A 24101-nucleotide genomic window follows, 5' to 3' on the forward strand; every position below is an offset into this window, starting at 1 on the left:
TCAGGAAAAAAAAGAAAAAGAAAAAGAATACAATATAGACCAGAGGCCAGGCGTGGTGGCTTACGCCTGTAATCCCAGCACTTTGGGAAGCCGAGGCAGGCGTATCACTTGGGGTCAGGAGTTCAAGACCAGCCTGGCCAACATGGTGAAAACCTGTCTCTACTAAAAATACACAAATTAGCCCTGCGTCGTGGCGTGCGCCTGTATTCCCAGCCACTCGGGAGGGTGAGGCATCAGAATCACCTGAACTCGGGAAGCTGTTTGCAGTGAGCTGAGATCATGCCACTGCACTCCAGCCTGGGCGACAAAGCGAGACTCCATCTCAAAATAAATAAATAAATAGACTACACATCGATATATAGACTGTGTATGTATATATATCATATAATCCATATAAATGCAGAAACATTTATTAAAAGACATTTCAAAGCCATTGTGTTTGTATTTCATGTTCGTGACAATAAAAACTTGTAAACTTCAGTAACAGTTAAACCTTGTTTAATTAATTATGGATTATCCATTAACATTTTTGAAACTTGGACCATTTAACCTTGGCCTGTACCCCCTCCAACTGTCCTGGTGACCAGTTCATTAGCTAAGTTAAAATTAATTTGCACTTTGATCTAAACCAAAACAAATCAGGAAAATAAAGCTATAAAGGAACTTTAACAAGCATTCCAAAACCAACTAGAAATTACTTGAAGTTTTCGAGTGAGCACTGCCTGTGCCAGTATTCTTCATTATAGGATGATAAACCCATTTTTTCCCCAAAGTGCATGTCTACGCCAGGCAGAGGAGTAATTATTCAGCCAATTTCATGGATGTAAACAACGAATATAAATAATTGATAGCACCTAGTGGCTTCCAGTTTGGGTAGAAGGGTAAAAGTAGAGGGGAACTCACTCACTTGAGAAATGATATTTAAGTGAATAAAGAATTCTCTTCTATGAAACTATTACTATTTAGTTCTCTGGAAAACTTAAAATGTATTAATGATTAGAACATCAAATCCTAAATAAAGAAATGACACTTTAAAAATAAAAAGCCAAACTTTAAATAAATCACAGAGACCTCAGACATAACATAGGAAACAATACTTTCTTTTGTCCTTGTTTACACTGTGTACATAGTACAAATATAATTTGAAAGCTACATCCTATAACATTTAAGAAATAACAACAGTAGTTTCAAAATGCTTAACATGAGGAGGAAAAGGCCTTAGAAAACTAGGTTTTTAAAAGTCAGATATAAAAGTACAAGTTATTTTTCTTGTATCCAGCAACTTTATAAAGCAACTTGAGTCCCGAAGGAAAAACTGTTGTTCTTTTAAGAAATGGGTCTTCTCGAATTATATACTTTAACACCATTTTGCATCGAAGAACGAGAATATTTAGTGAGTAATGCACCTATGGTCTGCTTCTCTCCACACAAATCTCTGTAGGAACAATAAAAAAAAAAAAATGAATATTTTAGGCAACATATTATGATACAGTATTATGTACATATTTTATCTCTCTCCCCCGAATCTGTCTTCTCAACAAACATAAGTGTAGATGTTTGTGGGAGAGATAGGGTGGGAAGTGGTTCTAAGTTTTAATTAAATTAAGTACATTACATGTATTATCTCATTTAACCCACACAATAAAAGTAGGAGTAGGCCAGGTGGGTGGCTCATGCCTGTAATCCCAGCACTTTGGGAGGCCGATGTGGGCAGATCACAAGGTCAGGAGTTCAAGAACAGCCTGGCCAACATAGTGAAACCCTGTCTCTACTAAAAAGAGAAAAAAAATAGCAGGGCGTGGTGGTGGGTGCCTGTAATTCCAGCTACTTGGGAGGCTGGGGCAGGAGAATTGCTTCAACCCAGGAGGCGGAGGTTGCAGTGAGCGGAGATCGCGCCACTACACTCCAGCCTGGGCGACGGTGTGAGACTCTGTCTCAAAAAACCAAAAAAAAGCAAAAAACAAAAACTAGGAGTAATGTATTATTTCACCGTATGTTAGATATAAGGAACTATGGCTCAGACAAGTAATAAATGACAGAGTCAAATTCTGCCACCAGGTTTGTATAACTTCAAAGTCTATGCTATTTCTATTATATCACACAGCCTCTAAATTAGAAATACAAGCAGTAGTGAGGCCTATACAGCAGGGCCTAGAGTCAGAGAACCTGGATACAGGGTACCTGTGTGAACTTGTCTAGGTTACCAATGCTTCCTGAACTTTGGTTTCCTCTTCTGTACCTCAAAGAGAAGAAGATTATGACTGGAACATAACGAGGAGAGGGAGGAATAGGAGGACATGAGCTGGAGAAGGGGCAACAGCTAGATCATGTAGAACCTTGAAGCACAGGGAAAAAGAATTGTGACTTAATTCTACATGTAATGGGAAGATTACATAATTAAAACACTAAGAGTGTTTTAATTAATGGAAAAGTACAACGTGATGTAAGTTTTAAATAATGGACGTGGCTGGGCATGGTAGCTCACGCCTGTAATCCCAGCACTTTAGGAGGCCAAAGTGGGCAGATTACTTGAGGTCAGGAGTTTGAGACCAGCCTGGCCAACATAGTGAAACCCTGTCTCTACTAAAAACACAAAAATTAGCCGGGTACAGTAGTGCACGCCAGTAGTCCCAGCTACTCTGGAGGCTAAGGCAGGAGAATCGCTTGAACTCAGGAGGCAGAGTTTGCAGTGAGCCAAGATCACACCACTGCACTCCAACCTGGGCAACAGAGTGAGACGCCATCTCAAATAAATAAATAAATAAATAAAGGAGCCAATGAGTTGATGATTATGGAAGCTGAGCAGTAGATATATGGAGGTTTCATTATATTGTCACTTGAATATTTAAACAGTATAAGAAGGAAAAAGGGGAAGGGGGCAAAAATAGAATAGGGAGAGCAATTCAGAGGCAGGTACAAGATGATCCATCAGGGTTTGCTCATAGTTTGAACCAGAAGGTAGGGGAAGGAAAGGACAGGGATGATTCCTAGACTTTGGTTTAAGTAACTGGATTAGTAGTGGTGCTGTTAACTGTGTTGATGAAGCGGGGTAAGGCCGAGGGAGAAGCAACGATTCTGTTATGAACATGTTAAGCTTGAAATTCCTATTGGATCTCCAACTGGAAAGGTGAATTAGGCAACTAGATATAGGAATCTGGACTTCAGGGAAAAGGGCAAGTATGAAGATGAAATTAGGAAGTCGTTAAATTTGTTTCCAGGCCTAGATGAGGGCACCAAAGGAAAAGTATAAACAGAAGAGAAGATGGCCGAAAAATAGACCTGGAGCACTCCAACATTTAAAGATTGAGAAGAAAAGGGAGACATCAACAAAAGAGATGGTTTTCTCCCCTCTCATCCAAGGAAGAGGGGAGAAACTTGTGTTTCAAGTAGGAGGAAGCAGACACTGTCAGAGTGCTAAGTCAAGTAATCAAGGACAAATGATTAAACATTGAGTGTAGAAAGACGGATGTCATTGGATTAAGAAGATGTCATTGAGTAAAGGAAAGAATGGGAGGTGAAAAGCATAGAGTGAGTATAGGAAACTTGTAAAAGACATTTTCTTATGAAGGAGAGCAAAGGACATGGGGTCCAATAGGTTGCTATTGTTGTCTTTCAAGATGGGCAATATTACAGAATTTTGTATGCTGGTGGGGTTGATCCAGAAGAGGGAGACATAATAACACAAGGGGTGAAAGGGGTAACTCGGGGATCCAAGTCTTTAAGAAGGCAGAGGAGATGGACCTACTGCAGAAGGACTGGACTTAGGAGCATGGAAAATTCATACACTACACAGGACTGCAAAGGAAGTAGGTGTACACATGAGGAGGTTGGCCGATTTGGCAGTGAGAAAGAAGGTTGTTCTGGCCGCACTGCTTCTATGTTCTGAAACAAATAAGATCATAAAAGGAAACAGAGGGTACTGCTGGTATGAAAAAGGAAAAGAAGATGTAGAAGAAGCTCCAAGGGTAGAGAAGTTCCATGAGGAAATCATGCCTGGCGAGGGGCCGTTCTAAGTACCACTAGGTTCTTAAGCAAGACTGGCAGCTTCATTGTGTAGTATTCTCCAGAAAGTTTTAGCTGGCCATGTGTAGGCACAGAGTAAGCAGAAAGTTGGGTTTAATCTTTTTAGCTTTTTGCCAGACAGATATGGCAAGAGGGAGAGAGGGCCACAGGAGTAAAGTGTAGACAGTAAGAGCTAAGAAGATTGGCCACGGGATTCGAGCTGGGTAAAGAGAAGAAAGAACACCTGAGAGGTGTGACACAGTGACAAAGTTGTAGTGTTAGTTGATTTCAAGCATTAGGGGACTCAGGATTTTGTAAGAAGTAACTTTGGGGCTAACGTGTTCTACTGCAATCTGGCCTCTCCCAAAATGTTAAATAAAGTAAGGCATGAGGTGGCAATCAGAGAGGGGTGTTGGCCTTAGAGTCATAGTGGGATATGTGTTTTGTCCCTCAAAAGGGACAGTTTTCCAGGAATGAGAGCAAAGAAGTGGTTTTAGAAGCAATAGTGAGGAACAGAGATAACACATATTCCACCTCCAGAAGCAGTAATTGTGGAGGACAGAGAAGACAGCCACCACCTAAGAGTTTCTAGGGAAGCAGTATCCTCAGGGAATACTCAAGAAAATTGTGTTCCAATCATAAATCTAAAATGCTGTGCCACTCACCGTAAAAAGAACAACCCTCAAAATCCGTCTTTAATAAATTACTTACTGAATATATGGGGCAATATCTTCTTCTGTCCACTTCTCCCTTAGAGAGAAAAGGCTATTAAAACGTTCCTGATTATCCTCAGGTAAATCATCTACTTTCAGCAAAAATATGATTTCTGGTCTCGAGTGTCTATCCACCAGCGCTAAACCCTACAAGAAATGAGAAGAAACAGAGCAGTTAAAGTAATGTTGTAATGTTTAAACATGACTCATTCTTTTACCTTTAGGTTTAGCTTAGCTCAAGATATTCAAAATGTCAGCTACACGGAACTTAAACTATCCAGAGATTTACAATAGCCTTTTTCTTACAAAGAGCTCCTTTAAGCAGTGACTTCTTTCCTCCTCTGCAATCTGGCTTCTACCACCAGCAGTTTATCAAGACAGCTCTGGTTCTAAAGGTCACCAGTAACCTGTCATTGCCAAATCCAGTGGGCCCTTTTCTTGGATTCACCGTGTTAGCCTTCTGTTTTCTTTTTGAGACAGAGTCTTGCTCTGTCACCTAGGCTGGAGTGCAGTGGCGCAGTCTTGGCTCACTGCAACCTCTGCCTCCTGGGTTCAAGAGAGTCTCCTGACTCCACCTCCTGAGTAGCTGTGACTACAGGTACAGGCCACCACATCCAACTAATTTTTATATTTTTAGTAGAGACGGGGTTTCACCATGTAGGTCAGGCTGGTCTTGAACTCCTGGCCTCAAGTGATCCACCCTCCTCAGCCTCCCAAAGTGCTGGGATTACAGGTGTGAGCCACTGTGCCCAGTCCCTAGCCCTCTATTTTCTTCGTTACTGTTGATTACTCCTTCTTCTTTAAATCTCTCTCCATCCCTGACATCACAGTCTTATTTTCCTCATAACTTGATGTTGTAGCTCCCTGAGGCTTCCATCCCAACCAGTCTACTTGCTTCACTGTCACTCTATTGAGTAACCTCATCTAAACCTGTAGCCTAAGCCACCACTTACTTGCTAATGACTATAATATTTGTATCTTCAGCTCAGATGTCTCTTTTGAGTCCCAGACCTCTGTATCCAAATCTATACATGAACTCGTTTATCATCCAAACCTGCTCTAGTTCCACTATCCTAGGAAAACAGGAAACCTAGGCATCAGCTTTGATTCCATTAGTCAAACCCCACACCTATGTGGTCACTGAAGTCTATATAATAGATGTTAAGACTTCAGGATTCCTCTATCCATTCCCCCATTACCTATCTCTTTGACCAGTACTCTCTTAGTTGCGAACATATGTGTTGACGGCCTGCACAGTAATCCTTTTTCAAATCTAACCACAACCTTCCATCTGTCCATCTTCTTTACTGTCATAGTATTCTTTTCAAAAGGCCAAACTGATGAGTTCCTGATGAGGTAACCCCTCTAACTAATGTCACTCAGTGGCCTCAAAGAGCTTTCTAGATAGAATTGAAATTCCTTAGCGCAGTCCACAGTGTCCTTACCTCACAAGCATCCTTTACTCCAGCCCATGCATCCCTACAACAGTGCCTCAGTTTTTATTTGCCCCCCAACTTTGACCATGCTGTCCCAGATTTCCACCTCTGGCCTTCCTGCCATCTAGAGAGCAACAGTTCATCTTTCCACTCAGCAGCTAAAACGTCTGTTCCTTCAGAAAGTCACCCGTGATCGACCAGTCTGATAGCTAAGCCCCTTTTCTTTGCTCTCATAACATCGTGTGCACGCCTTTCCTGTGGCGTAGATCACTCTGCATTGTAAGAACAGATTTATGCATGTAATATGTGTCCATCCCCCATTGCGAGTCCCCAGGCTAAGCACCATGATGACACCTTGTATGACATTTTCTCCTGAGCACCTAGCATGGTGCCTCGACATAGAACTCCATAAATACCAAGCAAATCTTTACATTTAACTAACGGTATATTTACCGAGTATACACCACATGCCAAGCAGTATGCTACATACTAGCAAGCAACAGCAAACAAAATGCCATCAAAGTAGAGAGTGGTGAACCACATAAACATTTTTCCAAGCTAAGGGGAGAGTGCCATGAAGGAAAGCATAGCGTGCTATCGAAGAGTAAAACCAGAGGCCTTTGCTTCAAGCGGAGAATGAAGGAAGGCCTCCTTGATGAAGTGACTCAGATGAGCAGGAGGTGATCAGATGAAATTAGAGTATCATTCTAGAACAAAAAGCTTTGTTTGAAGGTCCTAAGGTAGGTGAGAGCTTGATGATCTTGAAAACCTGAAAGAGGGTTGGTATGCAGTGAGCAGAAGGGAAAGTAGCCAGAGATGAAGCTATGAAGGTGATCCTGAAGGGCCTTTATAGGCCAAGACATGAATTCTGAGTTTTTTTAATCCTGAGTGCAATAGGCAACCATTAAACTGATTTAAGGCCAGGTGCAGTGGCTCACACCTATAATCCCAGCACTTTGGGAGGCCAAGGTGGGCGAATCTCCTGAGGTCAGGAGTTCGAGACCAGCCTGACCAACATGGCGAAACCCTCTCTACCAAACATACAAAAATTAGCTGGGTGTGGTGGTGGGTGCCTGTAATCCCAGCTACTTGGGAGCCTGAGGCAGGAGAATCCCTGAAACCCAGGAGGCGGGGGTTGCAGTGAGCTGAGATTGAGCCACTGTACTCCAGCCTGGGTGACAGAATGAGACTCAGTCTCAAAACTAAATAAATAAATAAAGTGATTTAAGCAGGACATTCATCTGATCTGACTGGCATTTATTTATTTATTTATTACTTTTTTTTTTTTTTTTTTTTTGAGACAGAGTCTCGCTGTCACCCAGGCTAGAGCACACTGGCATGAACTCGGCTCACTGCAGCCCCCGCCTCCCAGGTTCAAGGGATTCTCCTGCCTCAGCCTCTCGAGTAACTGGGATTACAGGTGCCCGCCACCACACCTGGCTAATTTTTGTATGCTTAGTAGAGACGGGCTTTGGCCGTGTTGACCAGGCTGGTCTTGAACTCCTGACCTCAGGTGGTCTGCCTGCCTTGGCCTCTCAAAGTGCTGGGATTACAGGCGTGAGCCACCACACTTGGTCTGACTGGCATTTTTAAAAGATCATTCTAGTAGCACCACAGAGAACTGATTGGAAGGGAGCAAAAGTAAAAGTGCAAGGGGCCTGCCTAGGGATGCTATTGCTGTTTAGAGGCAGAAAATCAAGGTAGTCTGGACTAGGAGAGGGGTGCTAGAAACAGTGAGAAATGGAACAAAATGAGATACACTGAGTAGGAAGAGGGATTAAGAGGAAATGGACCCAAGCCATCTTACAGAGGTGATAGATATGTTCTAAAACTGTATTGTAGTGAGAGCAACTTACTAAAATTGTTAAAAATATTTTAAAGGTGTAGTTTATAATATGTTAAGTATACTCCAATACTTTATTGGGTTTTAAGGACTATGTGATGGATTGGATATACATGCACTCCTAATGGGTGTCTAGGAAAAGAAATTGGTTGCAAATTCAGCTCCAACTCAAGTATCATTCACCTAGTAATTAATCAACTGTTGAAGTAAGGTGGAAATGTCTATTGCTATTACCTTAAGCTGATCAAGACTAGTCATCATTCCTTCAGGAACACTCTGCTGCCACACTTCTTGAAACTCAGCGAGATTGAATTTCACTGCATTCTGAAGTAGCATTTGTGCTGTTGCTCTGCATATTTTATCAGCATCCAACTCAAAATACACTTCGCCTGAGGAAACGGTATCAGATAGTTTCAAATTATCATCTTATAATTAAATACTATACTAACATTTCCTTTTTTTACTGCAGTTTCTTGAAAGGAATTATACACCTAAACTCACTTCCACAACCCCGTAGTTCGTTTTTCTTTTTTTTTTTTTTTTTTTTTTTGAGATAGAGTCTCGCTCTATCTATCACGCCAATGCACTCCAGCCTGGGCGTGATCTCGGCTCACTGCAACCTCCACCTCCTGGGTTCAAGTGATTATCCTGTCCCAGCCTCCCAAGAAGCTGGGATTACAGGTGTGCGCCACCACGCCTGGCTAATTTTTTTTTATTTTTATTAGAGATGGGTTTTCACCATGTTGGCCAGGCTTGTCTCGAACTCCTCACACCTCAGGTGATCTGCTCACCTTGGCCTTCCAAAGTGCTGGGATTACGGGCGTGAGCCACTGTGCCGGCCTTTTTTTTTTTTTTTTTTTTTGAGAAGGTCTCACTCTGTCGCCCAGGCCAGAGAGCAGTGGCACAATCAAGGCTCACTGTAGCCTCGACCTTCCCAGGCTCAGGTGATCCTCCCACCTCAGATTCCTGAGTAGCTGGGACTACAGGCCTGTCCTGCCACACCTAGCTAATTTTTGTATTTTTTTGTGGAGACAGCGTTTTATCATGTTCTCCAAGCTGGTGTCGAAATCCTGGGCTCAAGTGATCCACCCACCTCAGCCTCCCAAAGTGCTGGGATTATAGGTGTGAGCCACTGCACCCAGCCAGAGTTCTTATTTTTAACACCAACAGGCTTTAGAAAGGTATGCCAGTTTTAACATGTAAGAGTTAAATGAGAATATTTTCCAAATCTTACCTTCATCTACATATTTCTTCCCATAACATTTAAGACAGTGTTCTATCATTTCCCTGAAAAATTTAAAATACCCATTTGAAAAGTTATAAGCATTTTTATGCACTATATTTTAACTCCACTGCCAACTCAAAATTAAGAAGGAAATTTGATATTTCAAATACTACGTGATTTTGGTTGCCAAATAATATTTTATTTAAAGTAGGAACTAAAATATACTGAGTAGCTACTATGTGCCAGGCCCCATGCTAAACATTTTAACATCAATTATGTAAGCATACGTTTATTATTATAAAATAGCTCAAACATATTATTTCCTTACTTTATTTATTATTATTTATTTTTATTTATTTGTTTTGAGAGTGCAGGAGTACGATCTCGGCTCACTGCAACCTCCACTTCTGGAGTTCAAGCGATTCTCCTGCCTCGGCCTCCCAAGCAGCTGGGACTACAGGCAAGCACCAGCATGCCCAGCTGATTTTTGTATTTTTTAGTAGAGACTGGGTGTCACGATGTTGGCCAGGACAGTCGCGATCTCCCGACCTCGTGATCCACCCACCTTGTCCTTCCAAAGTGCTGGAATTACAGGCGTGAGCCACTGCGCCCGGCCTATTTCTTTATATTTTTATGGCCAAAAACAAACAAGATAATGCACATGTATTCACCCCAGTGACCAAAATTCCCAAATCTTCTTTGGTTGTAATTTTAAACATTTCTCAAAGATACCAAAATATAACTATTGTAGTTTATGCCCTGGGTTTAATTCCAATCTGTAAAAGAACTCCCTTCCCCTTAAGGAAATCTGGGTAGACAAGAAATTAAAATACTTACTCTGGCTCCAATGGTCCAAGTTCCTGAAGGCATGTATTCAAAGGAACTTTGCTAAAAGACCATGATTCGGAATCCACAAGCTGAGTTACATGATTCAGAAGTTTCATCTCATAATCAAATTCAAGAATCCTCCAATAACCTACAAATTGCATAAGTTATATTTACCAAAGAACTTTTTTTTTTTTTAAGGCAGGGTCTCAACTCTTTCACCCAAGCTGAGTACAGTAGCGTGATCTCAGCTCATTACAACCTCCACCTCCTGAGTTCAAGCAATTCTCCCATCTCAACCTCCGAAGTAGCTGGGACTACAGGCATGCACTATCATGCCTGGCTAATTTTTGTATTTTTAGTACAAACAGGGGTCTACCATGTTGGCCAGGCTGGTCTTGAACTTTCGACCTCACATGAGCAGCCCACCTCGGCCTCCCAAAATGCTGGGATTACAGGCATGAGCCACTGTGCCTGGCCCAAAGAACATTTTATGTAAACTAGCTAATAGATTGATAAAGTCGCAGCATACTCTTGCCCACTGCAAAAATGAGACAATAGGCTGGGTGTGCTGGCTCACTCCTGTAATCCCAGCACTTTGGGATCCTGAGGCCAGGAGTTTGAGACCAGCCTGGCCAACACAGTGAAACCCCATCTCTACTAAAAATACAAAAACTTAGCTGGGCACGGTGGCACACACCTGTAATCCCAGCTGCTCAGGAGGCTGAGGCATGAGAATTGCTTGAACCTGGGAGGCCAAGGTTGCAGTGAGCCACGATTACACCACTGCACTCCAGCCTGGGCAATGGTGAGACTGTCTCCAAAAAAAAAAAAAAAAAAAAAAAAAAACAAAAAAACTATTCACTTTCTGTAAACAGTGCTTCTTTTTAAGCTTTTCTCCCAATCATTTTAAATTGTGTCTTCAGGGAGATCAAGTTGTTTTTCAAGAGTACTTTACATATGACTAGCTTTTCTCAAGTGCTTTCTTTCTTCTTTTTTTTTTTTTTTTTTCCTTAGAGATGGGGTCTTACTCTTGCCCAAGCTGGTCTTAAACTCCTGTGCTCAAATGATCCTCCCGCCTCAGCCTACAGAGTAGCTGGGATATTAAAGGCACATAGCATGGCACCCTTCTCTCCAGTGCTTTGACATTCAACTATCTCACAATAATCTTGTCATTCTAAACAGAAATTAGGAAATCTGCAGTTGGTACAGTCATTTCATTAGAGTATCATACAAATGAGGGAAAGGTCATAGGTTCACTATTCATGATCATCTCTGCTGTGCTGCACTACCATGGTTATAACTCTCATCACAGCTATCTTGCAGAGGCATTTCTGTACTCATAAAGAAGTCCGGCTCACCAAAGAGATGATAGACTCTGAGGTACAAGGTGGATGAGGGCCAAGTTAAGGGCTGGGCATCATAAAGATCCCCTTCCTATTCCTGTGAGAGATTATGACATGCCATTTTATTTATTTATTATTTATTTGTGATGGAGTCTCACTCTGTTGCCCAGCCTGGAGTGTAGTGGCATGATCTCAGCTCACTGCAACCTCCACCTCCCGGGTTCAAGTGATTCTCCTGCCTTAGCCTCCTGAGTAGCTGGGACTCTAGGCATGCGCCAACATGCCCAGCCAAGTTTTTTGTATTTTTACTAGACAGGGTTTCGCCATGTTGGCCAGGCTGGTCTCGAATTCCTGACCTCAGGTGGTCCACTTGCCTCGGCCTCAAAAGGGCTGGGACTACAGGCATGAGCCACTATGCCTGGCCATGAAATGCCATTTTATAACTGATGGCAGGACCACCACCCCAGAGAAAGAAAAGTATACATCCACCATTTCTAAGGGAGAATGTTTCTAGTCTTACTCTGAAAACATAAAGGCAACATTTAAAAAATGGATTGTGTGATGTAAAACTGAGGAAGAAAGCGAGAAGTAACCTATGCATCCCCCTACAGAAATTGTATCCATCCCCATGCTGTTAATAATGCAAAGGGCTGCATTAAAATGCATAGTTTCATCTGCCTTTTTAAAAAAAAAAAAAAAAAGCTTTAGGGCCGGGCACCATGGCTCACCCCTGTAATTCCAGCACGCTGGAAGACCAAGGCAGGAACCTGAAGTGAGGGGTTCAAGACCAGCCTGGCTAACATGGCAAAACCCCATCTCTACCAAAAACACAAAAATTAGCTGGATGTTGTGGCACGTGCCTGTAACCCCAGCTACTCAGGAGGTTGAGGCATGAGAATCACTTGAACCCACGAGGCGGAGGCTGCAGTGAGCCGAGATCACGCCACTTTACTCCAGCCTGGGTGACAGAGTGAGATTCCATCCAAAAAAAAAAAAAAAATTAATTTTGCTAGTTCAAGGACCTGGGTTATATGCCATATGCTGTCACTAACTCCACATGTACCCTGGACAAGTTAGTTGCCCTTCCTAGGCCTTAGTTTCCTTACCATTTATAAAAAATAAAGGATTAGACTATTTGATGTCTAAGGACTTTATTTATTTATTTATTTGACGGAGTTTCACTCTTTCACCCAGGCTGGAGGGCAGTGATGCGATCTCCACTCATTACAACCTCCGCCTTCCAGTTTCAAGGGATTCTCCTGCCTCAGCCTCCCGAGTAGCTGGGATTACAGGCGCCCACCAACACGCCTGGTTAATTTTTGTATTTTTAGTAGAGATGGAGTTTCACCAGGTTGGCTAGGCTGGTCTCGAACTCCTGACCTTGTGATCGGCCAGCCTCGGCCTCCCAAAGTGCTGGGATTACAGGTTTGAGCCACCGCGCCCAGCCTGGACCTTTCTTAATCAAACATGGTTCTTCCTTTACCATTTAATTCAAAAAAATTGGAAGGAGTCAAAGTGTGATTAAAGTCACTGGTAGCAGACTGACCTTATGTAAAGATGATCACATGTAGTCTCTATCCCACAACGAGAAAGACAAATATTACCATCTTTTCTTTTTTTAGACAGAGTTTCACTCTGATGCCCAAGCTAAAGTACAGTGGTACCATCTCAGCTCTCTGCAACCTTTGCCTCCCAGGTTCAAGCAACTCTCGTGCCTCAGCCTCCCAAGTAGCTGGAATTACAGGGATGCACCACCACACCCAGCTAATTTTGTATTTTCACGGAGACAGGGTTTCACCATGTTGGCCAGGCTGGTCTCAAACTCCTGGCCTCAAGTGATCCACCCGCCTCAGCTTCCCAAAGTGCTGGGATTACAGGCGTAAGCCACTGCGCCCGGCCCAAATGACACCATCCTTAAACCCAAAAGAATATTAAATAAACTATATGCAGTAGGGTGAAGATGTCCAAAAACTTCTCTCCCTTATGATGGCCAATGTCATCATTGTTATAATAGTAGTAACACTACCTCCAATCTCACAGGCATTTAGAACTTGCAATTGGGTCATTATTTCTTCCTCACTTGCCTGAATTTGATCAAGCAAATCTTCAGTCGTATACTGCAAAAAGAAAAAAATATTTTAAGACCTTTGAAGAATATTTTGTTTTTAGATTTCTTGCTGAATATTGGGGAATAAATACATGAACAGATTAAGGCAATATTTATGTAGTAGCTCAGTTTCTTTTCTTAATGTATAATGATTTCTACACAAAATCAATGGATATCTTAGAAAACAAAGAGGTAAATCTTCATGACACTGGATTTGGTGATGGCTTGTTAAATGACACCAAAAACCAAGCAACAAAAGAAAAAGTAGATCAACTGAACATCACCGAAATAATAAACTTTTGTACTTCAAAACATTATCACCACAAAAGGACAAATACTGTATGATTCCCCTTATCTGAGGTATTAAAAGCAGTGAAATTCAGAGACAGGAAGTAGAATGGTGGTTGCCAGGGGCTGAGGGGACGCAGAAACAGGAGTTATTGTTTAACAAGCACAGAGTTTCAGTTTGAGAAAATGAAAAAGTTATAGAGATGGATGGTGCTAAATAAAGACTGCATACCACTATGAATGTACTTGATGCTACTGAACTGTATACTTTAAAATGGTAAATTTTATTTTTTCTTTTTTTCTTTTTTTGAGATGGAGTTTTGCTCTTGTTGCCCAGGCTGGAGTGGAATGGCACGATCTCAGCTCACCGCAACCTCCGCCTCCCAGGTTCAAGTGATTCTCCTGCCTCAGCCTCCCAAGTAGCTGGGATTATAGGCATGCGCCACCACGCCCGGCAAATTTTGTATTTTTAGTAGAGACGGGGTTTCTATATGTTGGTCAGGCTGGTCTCGAACTGCCGGCTTCAGGTGATCTGCCTGCCTTGGTCCCCCAAAGTGCTGGGACTACAGGCGTGAACCACCCCGCCCGGCCTCTTTTTTTTTTTTTTTTAATACAAGGTCTCATGCTGTCACCAGGCTGGACTGCAGTGGTGTGATCATGGCTCACTTGCAGCCCCAACCTCCTAGGCTCAGGTGATTCTCTCACCTCATCCTGGGACTAGAGGTATGCAACTATGCCCAGCTAATTTTTAAATTTTTTGTAGAGACAGGTTCTTGCTGTGTTGCCCACAATGGTCCCAAACTCCTGGGCTCAAGCAATACTCCCACCCTGGCCTCCTAAATTGCTGGGATTACAGGTGTGAACCACTGCCCCCAACCCCAAAAATGTTAAATTTTATGTTATGTATATTTTACTGCAATAAAAAAAAGCAAGAAAGTCAAAAGACAGCCCACAAAATGGGAGAAAATATTTGCGAATAATATATCTGATAAAGGACTTGTATCTAGACTATCTAAAGAATGTGCTTACAACTCAGTAATAAAAAGACAAATAACTAAAAATCAGGCAAAGAAACTGAATAGGCATTTCTCCAAAGATATACAAATCGTCAATAAGTCCGTGAGGTGTTCAACATCAATGGAAACTAGTGCAGCCACTCTGGAAGACAGTATGGCAGCTTGAAAGCTTATACAGAGTCACCACATGACCCATCAATTCCACTCCTAGGTACATACCCAAGAAAAATGAAAACATAGGTCCACATAAAATCTCGTACATGAATGTTCACAGAAGCATTATTCATAATAACCAAGAAGTAGAAGTTACACAAATGTCTATTAGCTGACAAGTGAATGAATAAAATATGGGTATGTCCATAAAATGAGATATTATTCAGCAACAAAAGGAATAAAACACTGCAGCCGGGCGTGGTGGCTCATGCCTGTTATCCCACCACTTTGGGAGGCTGAGGCGGGCAGATCACCTGAGGTCAGGAGTCCCAAGACTAGCCTGGCCAACATGGTGAAACCCCATCTCTACTAAAAGTAAAAAATTAGCTGGGCATGGTGGCGTGCACCTGTAATCCCAGCTATTCGGAAGGCTGAGGCAGGAAAATCACTTGAACCCAGGAGGTGGAGGTTGCAGTGAGCCAAGATTGTGCCATTGCACTCCAGCCTGGACAAGAAGAGCGAAACTCCATCTGCAAACAAAACAAAACAAAACACTGATACATGCTACAACATAAATGAACCTTGAAATGATTAGGCTAAGTGAAAGAAGCCGGTCAGAAAAGGCCACATATTATATGATTCCATTTATATGAAATGTCCAGAATAGGCATATATATATATAAAGTTTATTAGTGGTAGCCTAGAGCTAAGGGGAAAGGGGAAAGAAGAAAGTGGTACTGGAAGGTGACAGCTAAAGGCTACAGGGTTTCTTTCTGGGGTTATAAAAATGTTCTAAACGTGATGGTGGTAATGGTTTCACAACTCTGTGAATGTACTAAAAAGTATTCAATTGCACACTTTAAAATTGGTGAATTGTTTGGTATGTGTATTATATCTCAATAAAGCTGTTACCAAAAAAAGTTTTAGAAAGAGCCCATTGGAAAAAAAGGGAACTTCTAGTATAAACATGGTCTTCATATACCAGCAGAGTTCTGTCATTTTTACATTAAAAACTTTAAAACTGGCCGGGCGCAGTGGCTCACGCCTGTAATCCCAGCACTTTGGGAGGCCGAGGCGGGCGGATCACGAGGTCAGGAGATGGAGACCATCCTGGCGAACACGGTGAAACCCCGTCTCTACTGAAAATACAAAAAAATTAGCCGGGCGTGGTGGCGGGCGCCTGTAGTCCCAGCTACACGGGAGGCTGAGGCAGGAGGATGGCCTAAACCCAGGAGGCGGTGCTTGCAGTGAGCCGAGATCGCACCACTGCACTCCAGCCTGGGCGACAAAGCAAGACTCCGTCTCAAAAAAAAAAAAAAAAAAACACTTTAAAACTGTTTTTTACTTTGTTTATATTTTTCCATACTTTCAGGAATTAGTTAATTTTGACACTGGAGTAAGAATATCTTCCATTATGCCCCTCTCAAGAGCATCTAGTCATATTTTTAATTAAATAAAAAAAATTTTTACCTCTAAAAAACTATTATTTCAAAGTTAAGAATATGAGAAGCTTTTAGCTATATAAATGGCATTATGATATATAGGATCTGCCTTAAAATACTCTGGAAAAATTAAAAAGATGGAAGGATAGAAAGGGGATAGAAGAAACAAGACTGACAGGACATTAATTGTTCAAGTGAATGATGAATATATGGGGGTCATTATACTACTCTGTCTGTTTTGGGGTATGCTTGAAATTTTGTAACTTCTTTTAACACAAGCATTTAACAGCTATATAACATAAATTTTAAAAAGAATGTGACCATTGAGTGCCTTTGATTATAGTTGTTAAATTCCAAATAAAAAAAGTGAAAATAAGAGTCTTACTTTTGAGCTATTTGAATCCTTCTCTTTTTGACTGTCAGGTCCTTCATACGGATTTTCCATCAAAAGTTTCTTTAGCTTCTTTAACTTAGGTCTACATCTTCTTAATTCCCAATAATTATTAGAAAAACCGAAGATCTGGAAATTATAATATATCATAACCTTTTAGGGGCCATTCTAAAGGAAAATTTCATATAAAATTCCAACTTATTAATCTGCCCCCTCAACAAGTACTGAGAAAAGGAAGCTCCAAGGCATTCTGCTTTGTATCAGGAAGGTATTTTTCCAGCCATCTCGACTAGATGGATGGGCATCCTCAAGACCATCTTTTCAGATCCCCTTAATAAGATACTGTCAACATTGTAAGAATCAATAATTGAGTGTTACATCTCAAATATACTCTGAAAACTAGAGTATGTCCAGAAAAAATGACCAGGATGGTGACAATTCTCCAAACCAGGTGGAAACAACTAAAAATGAGTATACTTAGGCAAAAAAAAAAAAAAAAGCAGAAAATAGAGGAAAGGTATTATCATAGTCTTCAAATAGGGACGTTAAAGGGAAGAGGGAGTGTGTTGCTCATGTCAAAATGAGGCAAAAGTTAAAGGAGAGATTTCTGTTTAATGCAAGACCTTTGTACTGTTTAGAACTGTAGCTAATTCCTCTGTTTGATTTGTGAAATGGTGAGAGCCTACCACTCAAAATCCATTTGATAAGAGGCCAGAGAATGGATGAGTATCTGTTATCCTTGCCTGCACCTACAGGACTTGCCTAGTTCCTAGCACTGAGTAGTTGCTCAGTAAGTGTTTCAGGCCGGGCGCGGTGGCTCAAGCCTGTAATCCCAGCACTTTGGGAGGCCGAGACAGGCGGATCACGAGGTCAGGAGATCGAGACCATCCTGGCTAACATGGTGAAACCCCGTCTCTACTAAAAAAATACAAAAAAATCTAGCCGGGCGAGGTGGCGGGCGCCTGTAGTCCCAGCTACTCGGGAGGCTGAGGCAGGAGAATGGCGTAAACCCGGGAGGCGGAGCTTGCAGTGAGCCGAGATCCGGCCACTGCACTCCAGCCTCGGCAACAGAGCCAGACTCCATCTCAAAAAAAAAAAAAAAGTGTTTCATAAAAGAAAAAAAAAAAGGCTAAACTGGATTACCTTTGGGATGCCCTCCAACTCTGAAATGGAAGGACAGGGGATGCTTCTACTTTCAAACTAGGATAAGGCTTGATTGACAAGATGAGGCCTAGAGCCTGAAGGAGATGTTGCTGAATCTAAGGCCTCCCAAAGAAGAGCTTAAGGACCAAATCTGACAGACTGATTTTATCCATAGTTAAAAGTGGTTTGCTGTTTTATGATCATCTCAGGAAAAACAAAGCAAAACAAAAAAATGGCAGCCTTCTGGCTACATCCAATACACAGATATTGTGGTATGCTTTTTGTGTGCTGGGGGAGGTTTGGCATAGTGTTTCAATTAGATGCCAACATTAAAAAAATTAGATTTCACCCCAAAAATCTCAATTTCAAGAATTACTTAGAAAAAATAAGTCTAGCAATGCTGGGCCTACTTTCCCACAAGGCAGCTGAGTAGTGGCCGTCCACCTACTTGGGGATTGTGCTTTGCCATCTGCAGCAGACCCAACCACTCCCTGTTACTCCTGGGTATCTACCACCATTTATCAACCCCAGCCTATTTCTTATGTAACCCTTTAAGCATCTGAGTTTCAATCACGATTATGGCTTTGGTTAGCAGATCCTGAAGTTTTAGCCAATCTCAGTACATAGAATTTCCATAACAAGCAAGAGCTCAAAGATTCTTATAGACATTATTATGCCCTCACAAAAACACCTACAGAACACATAAGTGATGGAAAAATTACTTTTTTACAATAGGATGAACTGCCAATATTTTTAGTTAATTACAATGAAAGACTTAAAACCCTATAAAAACCAACCTAGTGTATTTACTGGATGTTCCTCTGTTCTAGTAACATCACATGAATCACTGAAGCTTCCCAGCATTTTCCCTTCGTTCCTCTCCAACTCTGTATTTAAGGATATAGTTGGCCTAAAGTCATTCTCAAAGAAATAAGGGCTATGCTTGGATTGTTATATATGTAACAGACAGAATGGAGATTTGTTTGGTTACTGCCATCAATATTCTCCAAGATAATTAAAAATTTATTATACTTGGTGATGGATATTAATGAACTAAACCAACTTCAAAGCTAAGAAACACACTTCCTTCAAAAACTCAAATTTCTTCATTTCTTTTTTGGAGACAGAGTCTCGCTCTATCGCCCAGGCTAGAGTGCAGTGGCATGATCTCAGCTCTCTGCAACCTCTGCCTCCTGGGTTCAAGCAATTCTCCTGCCTCAGCCTTCCAAGTAGCTTGGATTACAGGTGTATGCCACCACGCCTGGCTAATTTTTTGTATTTTAGTAGAGACAGAGTTTTACTGTGTTGCCCAGACTAGTCTCAAACTCCTGAGCTCTGGCAATCTCCCCACCTTGGCCTCCCAAAGTGCTAGGATTACAGGCGTGAGCCACCACACCTGGCTCAAATTTCTTCATTTCTCCTCCTCATAAATATTATCAAATGAACCAGTTATGGTTTGAGGGAGTCTCCTTTCAAAACATATCCACAGCAAAATCTACTAAAAATAAGTAGGATTTTTAGAATGAGTCATTGAATAACAAACTTTGCACATTATAGAAAAAAGATCAAATTGTCTGGGACTTGAAAATCAAAATAGGAAAAATCAGACAAGTTCACAAGACTCCAACAAACAAGCAACAAACAAGCAAAATGCTGAGAAATTCAAATTTCTTTGAAGAACTTCTTAGATTCTCCCTGATTATAGATTTTACATGTAAAGTTTTTAAAGACCAAATTACCATATCTGTTTTCATTCTCAGACTTTTATAAATCAGAGTACAGAAAAGAGCACCTCAGTGTGAATAATGTTACAGTGTGAATCTTCCTTCTTCAGCTGGTCTGGAGTTTTACAACCAGGAATGAAAAGCAACATATTGGAAGTGTCTGCTATCTTCAAGTCGTATGTTTTGTCTTTACTGCACAGCACAGCTTGCTCGTCTTTATCACCACGAATCACAAGACTGTAGCAAAATGGGGGGAAAATACATGATTTATTGACATTCCAGTAGACATTTTCATTAGAAACAGTTCTCAAACCCTCTAGGCTTACAGAACTTAGAATTAAGTTTTGATGCTGCCTCTGCCCCCTGCTAGCACAAAGATGGATTCCACACAGCAAGCATTGGGCTAAGTGAGAGCCACACAGACGGCCCACCCAGAGCCTCATTAAGGAAAAATAACTAAAGATGGGCAAGACAGATCCATAGAGGCCAAGGGGACAAATGGCACTACATGGCATCTTTGTGCAAACTGCTGGAAAGAACATAAGACAAAGCATCCCGAAGCCTCAGTCAAGCTGTCACAATTTTCTACAACATGCTAAAGTGTACTTCTCCCATGTATGCATAGGCATCTTAAAGAATGTTGTTTAAAAGCAAAGTGGGATTCAGTGGGTCTGGGATGGGACCCAGGGTCCTGTATTTCTAACAAGCTCCCCGAGAAAGACCAAGCTGCTGCTTCTGGTACCACCCAAGTGTCGTCCTTGCTTTGTTCTGAGTATTCCCTCACAATCAAAGCAGCACATCCTGGCCCAACCATAAGTTGTGTTGCAAAAAAATTGGGACCTTATGAAAAAAAGGATGCAGTGGTGAATGAAAAATATGAAAAGGATATGTTTACAAACTGGACTAAACCAAAGACTTTGACAAAGGGATTTTGTCACCGCTGAAGAAAAGCAAGGACACCGTGGCTCATGCCTGTAATCCTAGCACTTTAGGGGGGGCTGAGGCCAGAAGATCGCTTGAGAGCAGGAGTTTGAGACCAGCCTGAGAAACAGAGCAAGACCCCATCTCTACAAAAGAAAAAATTTTAAGTTAGCTGGGTGTAGTGGTGCACATCTGAAGTCTCAGCTACTCAGGAAGCTGGTGGGAGGATCACCTGAGCCCGAGTAGTCACTGTACCATCATGCAGTGAGCCATGATTGTGCCACTCCACTGCAGCCTGGCTGACAAGAGTAAGACCCTGTTCCCACCACCCTCTTCCCAAAAAAATGATAAAGAAAAAAGAAGGAAGAGGGAAAGGATGAAGGTGAAGAGGAGGAAAAGGAAGGACTAAAGACAAAGATGATGGCAACGACAGGGGAGTTGGTTCTAGCAGTTTTCCTTGTCTGTAAAGTATTTAATACTCCTGTGCGCAACTCGTTTATTTTGAATAAATAATAAGAAACCAGAAATAGCAGACTGTGTATTTATTTTTGACTAAGTCTTCATTTAAGTGAAAAGAATAAAAGGTTTTTTAGATTCCCAGCGCTAATAAATGCTTGATAGGCCCAAGTACCTAGTCTTTAACATTTATTTGTCTAACTGCACCACCCCCACTTTGAAATATTTTGTTTATACCATCCCTCCCTACACCCCAAAATTAAAAACACACGTTTCCAGGGCCTTTGTTTGTTTGTTTGTTTTTGCCAGCTGGATTAACTAGAACTGGACCGACAGAAAGCCCTCACACCTGAGTTCCTTTCGCAACTCTCCACCAACTGAGCTGGGATGGAAACAGACGAGTGAAGTTCTTTCAGTTCTGTTAAAGGTACTTTGAGGTATATAGTAAGTATCTGAAGAATGGCCAGTTTACTCTAATACTCTTTGGTGGGCAAAGTTCGAAAATTGAAAGAGCCTAAAGGATTCCATTAAGAAAAAAGAGAAAAAAATAGCCTAATAAAATATAGGTGTCGGAGGACCAATTGTGCAGAAGAGAATCAAGCTGGAGCTTCCTATTTTGCAGGAGTTGGGACTGCACAGGGTGGAGGGATACAACGATTCTCTAGACTTCTCAAGACTGCTTTAAAAAAACTACCTCAACTTCGACTTTTAATCAATCATCTTGCAGCAACTTTGTTTCTGACCTGGAATTAGAAACAGCTTCAGATCCCTACTGAGCAAGTTTGCTTTGGGGTGGGTGGGGGTCTCACCCAATTACCAAGTCTGTAAGCTGATTCCCAACACTTCCTATCTATCGTCTGAGTAAAATAAATATAAGTGGAAGGCAAGAATTCTATAAATATTGGATATCACCACTGTATTTTAAGGTAGAATGACCGGTGTCCTGTAGAGTCCCTGTAATCACCGGTAACTCTTCAAAAACTTCACTGAGGTTGTATTAGTATTTCCTGACCTGCTCTCGCTGACACACGCCTCCAAAGTCAGCTGGACCAGTGCTACTCATCACCGCAGTGCAGCTAACTGGACTGCCCACGGGAGGCGTGGACTCCTCAGGAATAGGCTATGAGCCCCCCGCCAAGTCAGTGCATCTCTCTGGCCGTTTCCTCATCCCGAGTTTCCCCGGTTAGAAAATAACGTGGCCGGCCCGAGGCTGGGGGCGCGGTGTGTCCAGGGCTCACCTGTGTCCATCCTCCAGCTGCTGGCACAGCGTGGGCTCCAGCTCCAGCAGGCAGAAGTCGCCGGCGCTGGCCCCCGGGCCGAAGCCCAGGCAGTGCACCGCTGGCAGCAGTTCGGCCGCGTTCAGCTTGGCGATCTGCAGCGTCGCATCCACCTCCTCGCGGGTCCTCTTCATCGCAGCGCCGGGTCTAGGAGTGCCGCCGCGCCCGGGTGGCGGCGGGCTTGGCAGGCAAGAAATAAGTTCCCAAGCAGCGGGACGCTAGGAAACCTGAACGTTTCGAAAGCCCGCCAAGGCGGCAGTGGGCGTGTTTCCGGGGCGGAGCGCGCTGCGGGCTCGCCCTCGGGAAGGCCTGCGCGCTCCTGGGTGCGTGAGCCCCTCCGTGCCCCACGCTGTACCGCGACTGCAGGAAGGAAACGCGGCTTCCCGGGGGGCGGTCTCGGCGGAAGCTCGCAGGGCAGAGCTGCGACCCGGCGAGTTGGGACACGGATCCCTCGCCCACCCTTTCCGCTGTGCCCTTGCCCGCCCCCCATCCTATCTCCAGCCCTGGTTTCCAGCCGATGCTCCCATTTCCTCGCCGTCCACTTTGTCTCATCTTCCGCCAGTGGCGGGCACTGTGATAACCACTTGGCACGTATAATTCCATGAGCCCGTTGCCACAACCCTGTAAGGTGGTCCCTTGGTCATTACCTTTTGCTAGTGAGGAAGCAGGCTCCTTGCTCGTGATGGCAGAGCCAGGAGGTAACAGAGTCTGACTCCAGCTTAGTCGACTGTGGCTCCAAAAGCTTCCTGCGGGGTTTTGTGCAAATAACCCATGCTTGGGAGCCAGGCCCCGGGGAGTATCTCACTTCTTTGGGCCAGGGCACCATCATATCTGGAGACAACGGCGAGACTAGTCTATTCGTTGAATACCTAGTGTTAACCAAAAAGTGACTGATGCAGGTCTCGTTCAATAGAGGTTGATTTAACCAAGGTTGAGGACGCACCCGAAGGGAAAAACACAAGTCACAGGAGCATCTGTGACTTGCACATTTTCCAAAGGTTTGGGGAACTTCAGTATTAAGAGTTTTAAGAGAAAAGGTTTTCACTATGCTCACATACATGGATTGCTTGCAACAGCATAATGTGTAAACTTTCCTAGAGGTGCTTACAGACTCATTTAGGGCCCTGGCTGTCCCTGAGAGCTAAAATAGTCTGGGAGAAATCACTTTACAGATGGTGACCTCCTACTAGTTAGTGCAAATCAGACCTTGCTTGAAGTGAAAGAAAGTGGTGGGTAAGGTGTTGAATTCAAAGGATGTGAGCAGGCATTTTTTTCAACTCTTGGGTAAAATGATATGAAAATACCAGAGTAGGTCATCCCAGGAGTCTGGGCAGTGCTTTCACTGGTGGTGGAAAGGTTGGTTCATGTGACCTACTTCTTCACTAGCCTCTTTTAAAACATCTGAATGCATAGGAATTCGGTGGAATGAAATCCTGAAAGTGAAAGTGGTTGCCTGATGAGAAGTTATTATTGAAGAGAATCAACCGTTGTAGTTGCTCTATTAAATGGGAAACATTCCCTGCAACTAGAAGCAGTGTCAACTAGAACCCTGACATTTACATCAGACAGGCATGGCTGGGAATCCCAACTCTTTTCAGAACTGTGTGACCTAAGGCAATTTACCTAATTTCTCTGAGTACAACTTCCTTATCGATAAAAAAGGAGATAAGACCTACATTCTAAAATGCATGGCTGCTTAATAAATGGCAGCAGTTCTTTTTGTTTTTATGTATTAATTCATTATGAATTTAATTTCCAATTAGTGATATGAAATTATTGCCATTAATTTGATA

General features: G+C 42.5%; 1 protein-coding gene across 1 annotated transcript; it reads right to left on the bottom strand.

The window, feature by feature from the left end:
• Window positions 1-383: 383 nt before the first annotated feature.
• On the bottom strand, window positions 384-22665 carry DSCC1 (DNA replication and sister chromatid cohesion 1). The gene is made up of 9 exons (XM_003903107.3): window positions 22270-22665; window positions 19723-19891; window positions 16782-16916; window positions 13417-13507; window positions 10057-10195; window positions 9229-9281; window positions 8229-8383; window positions 4714-4862; window positions 384-1435 (listed from the first exon to the last, which is right to left on the bottom strand). Exons 1-9 carry the CDS (start codon window positions 22440-22442, stop codon window positions 1327-1329), a joined length of 1173 nt encoding a protein of 390 aa, XP_003903156.1. The 5' UTR covers window positions 22443-22665; the 3' UTR covers window positions 384-1326.
• Window positions 22666-24101: the final 1436 nt, after the last annotated feature.

Source organism: Papio anubis, chromosome 8, assembly GCF_008728515.1.
Source record: "Papio anubis isolate 15944 chromosome 8, Panubis1.0, whole genome shotgun sequence".
Lineage (NCBI taxonomy): Eukaryota > Metazoa > Chordata > Mammalia > Primates > Cercopithecidae > Papio > Papio anubis.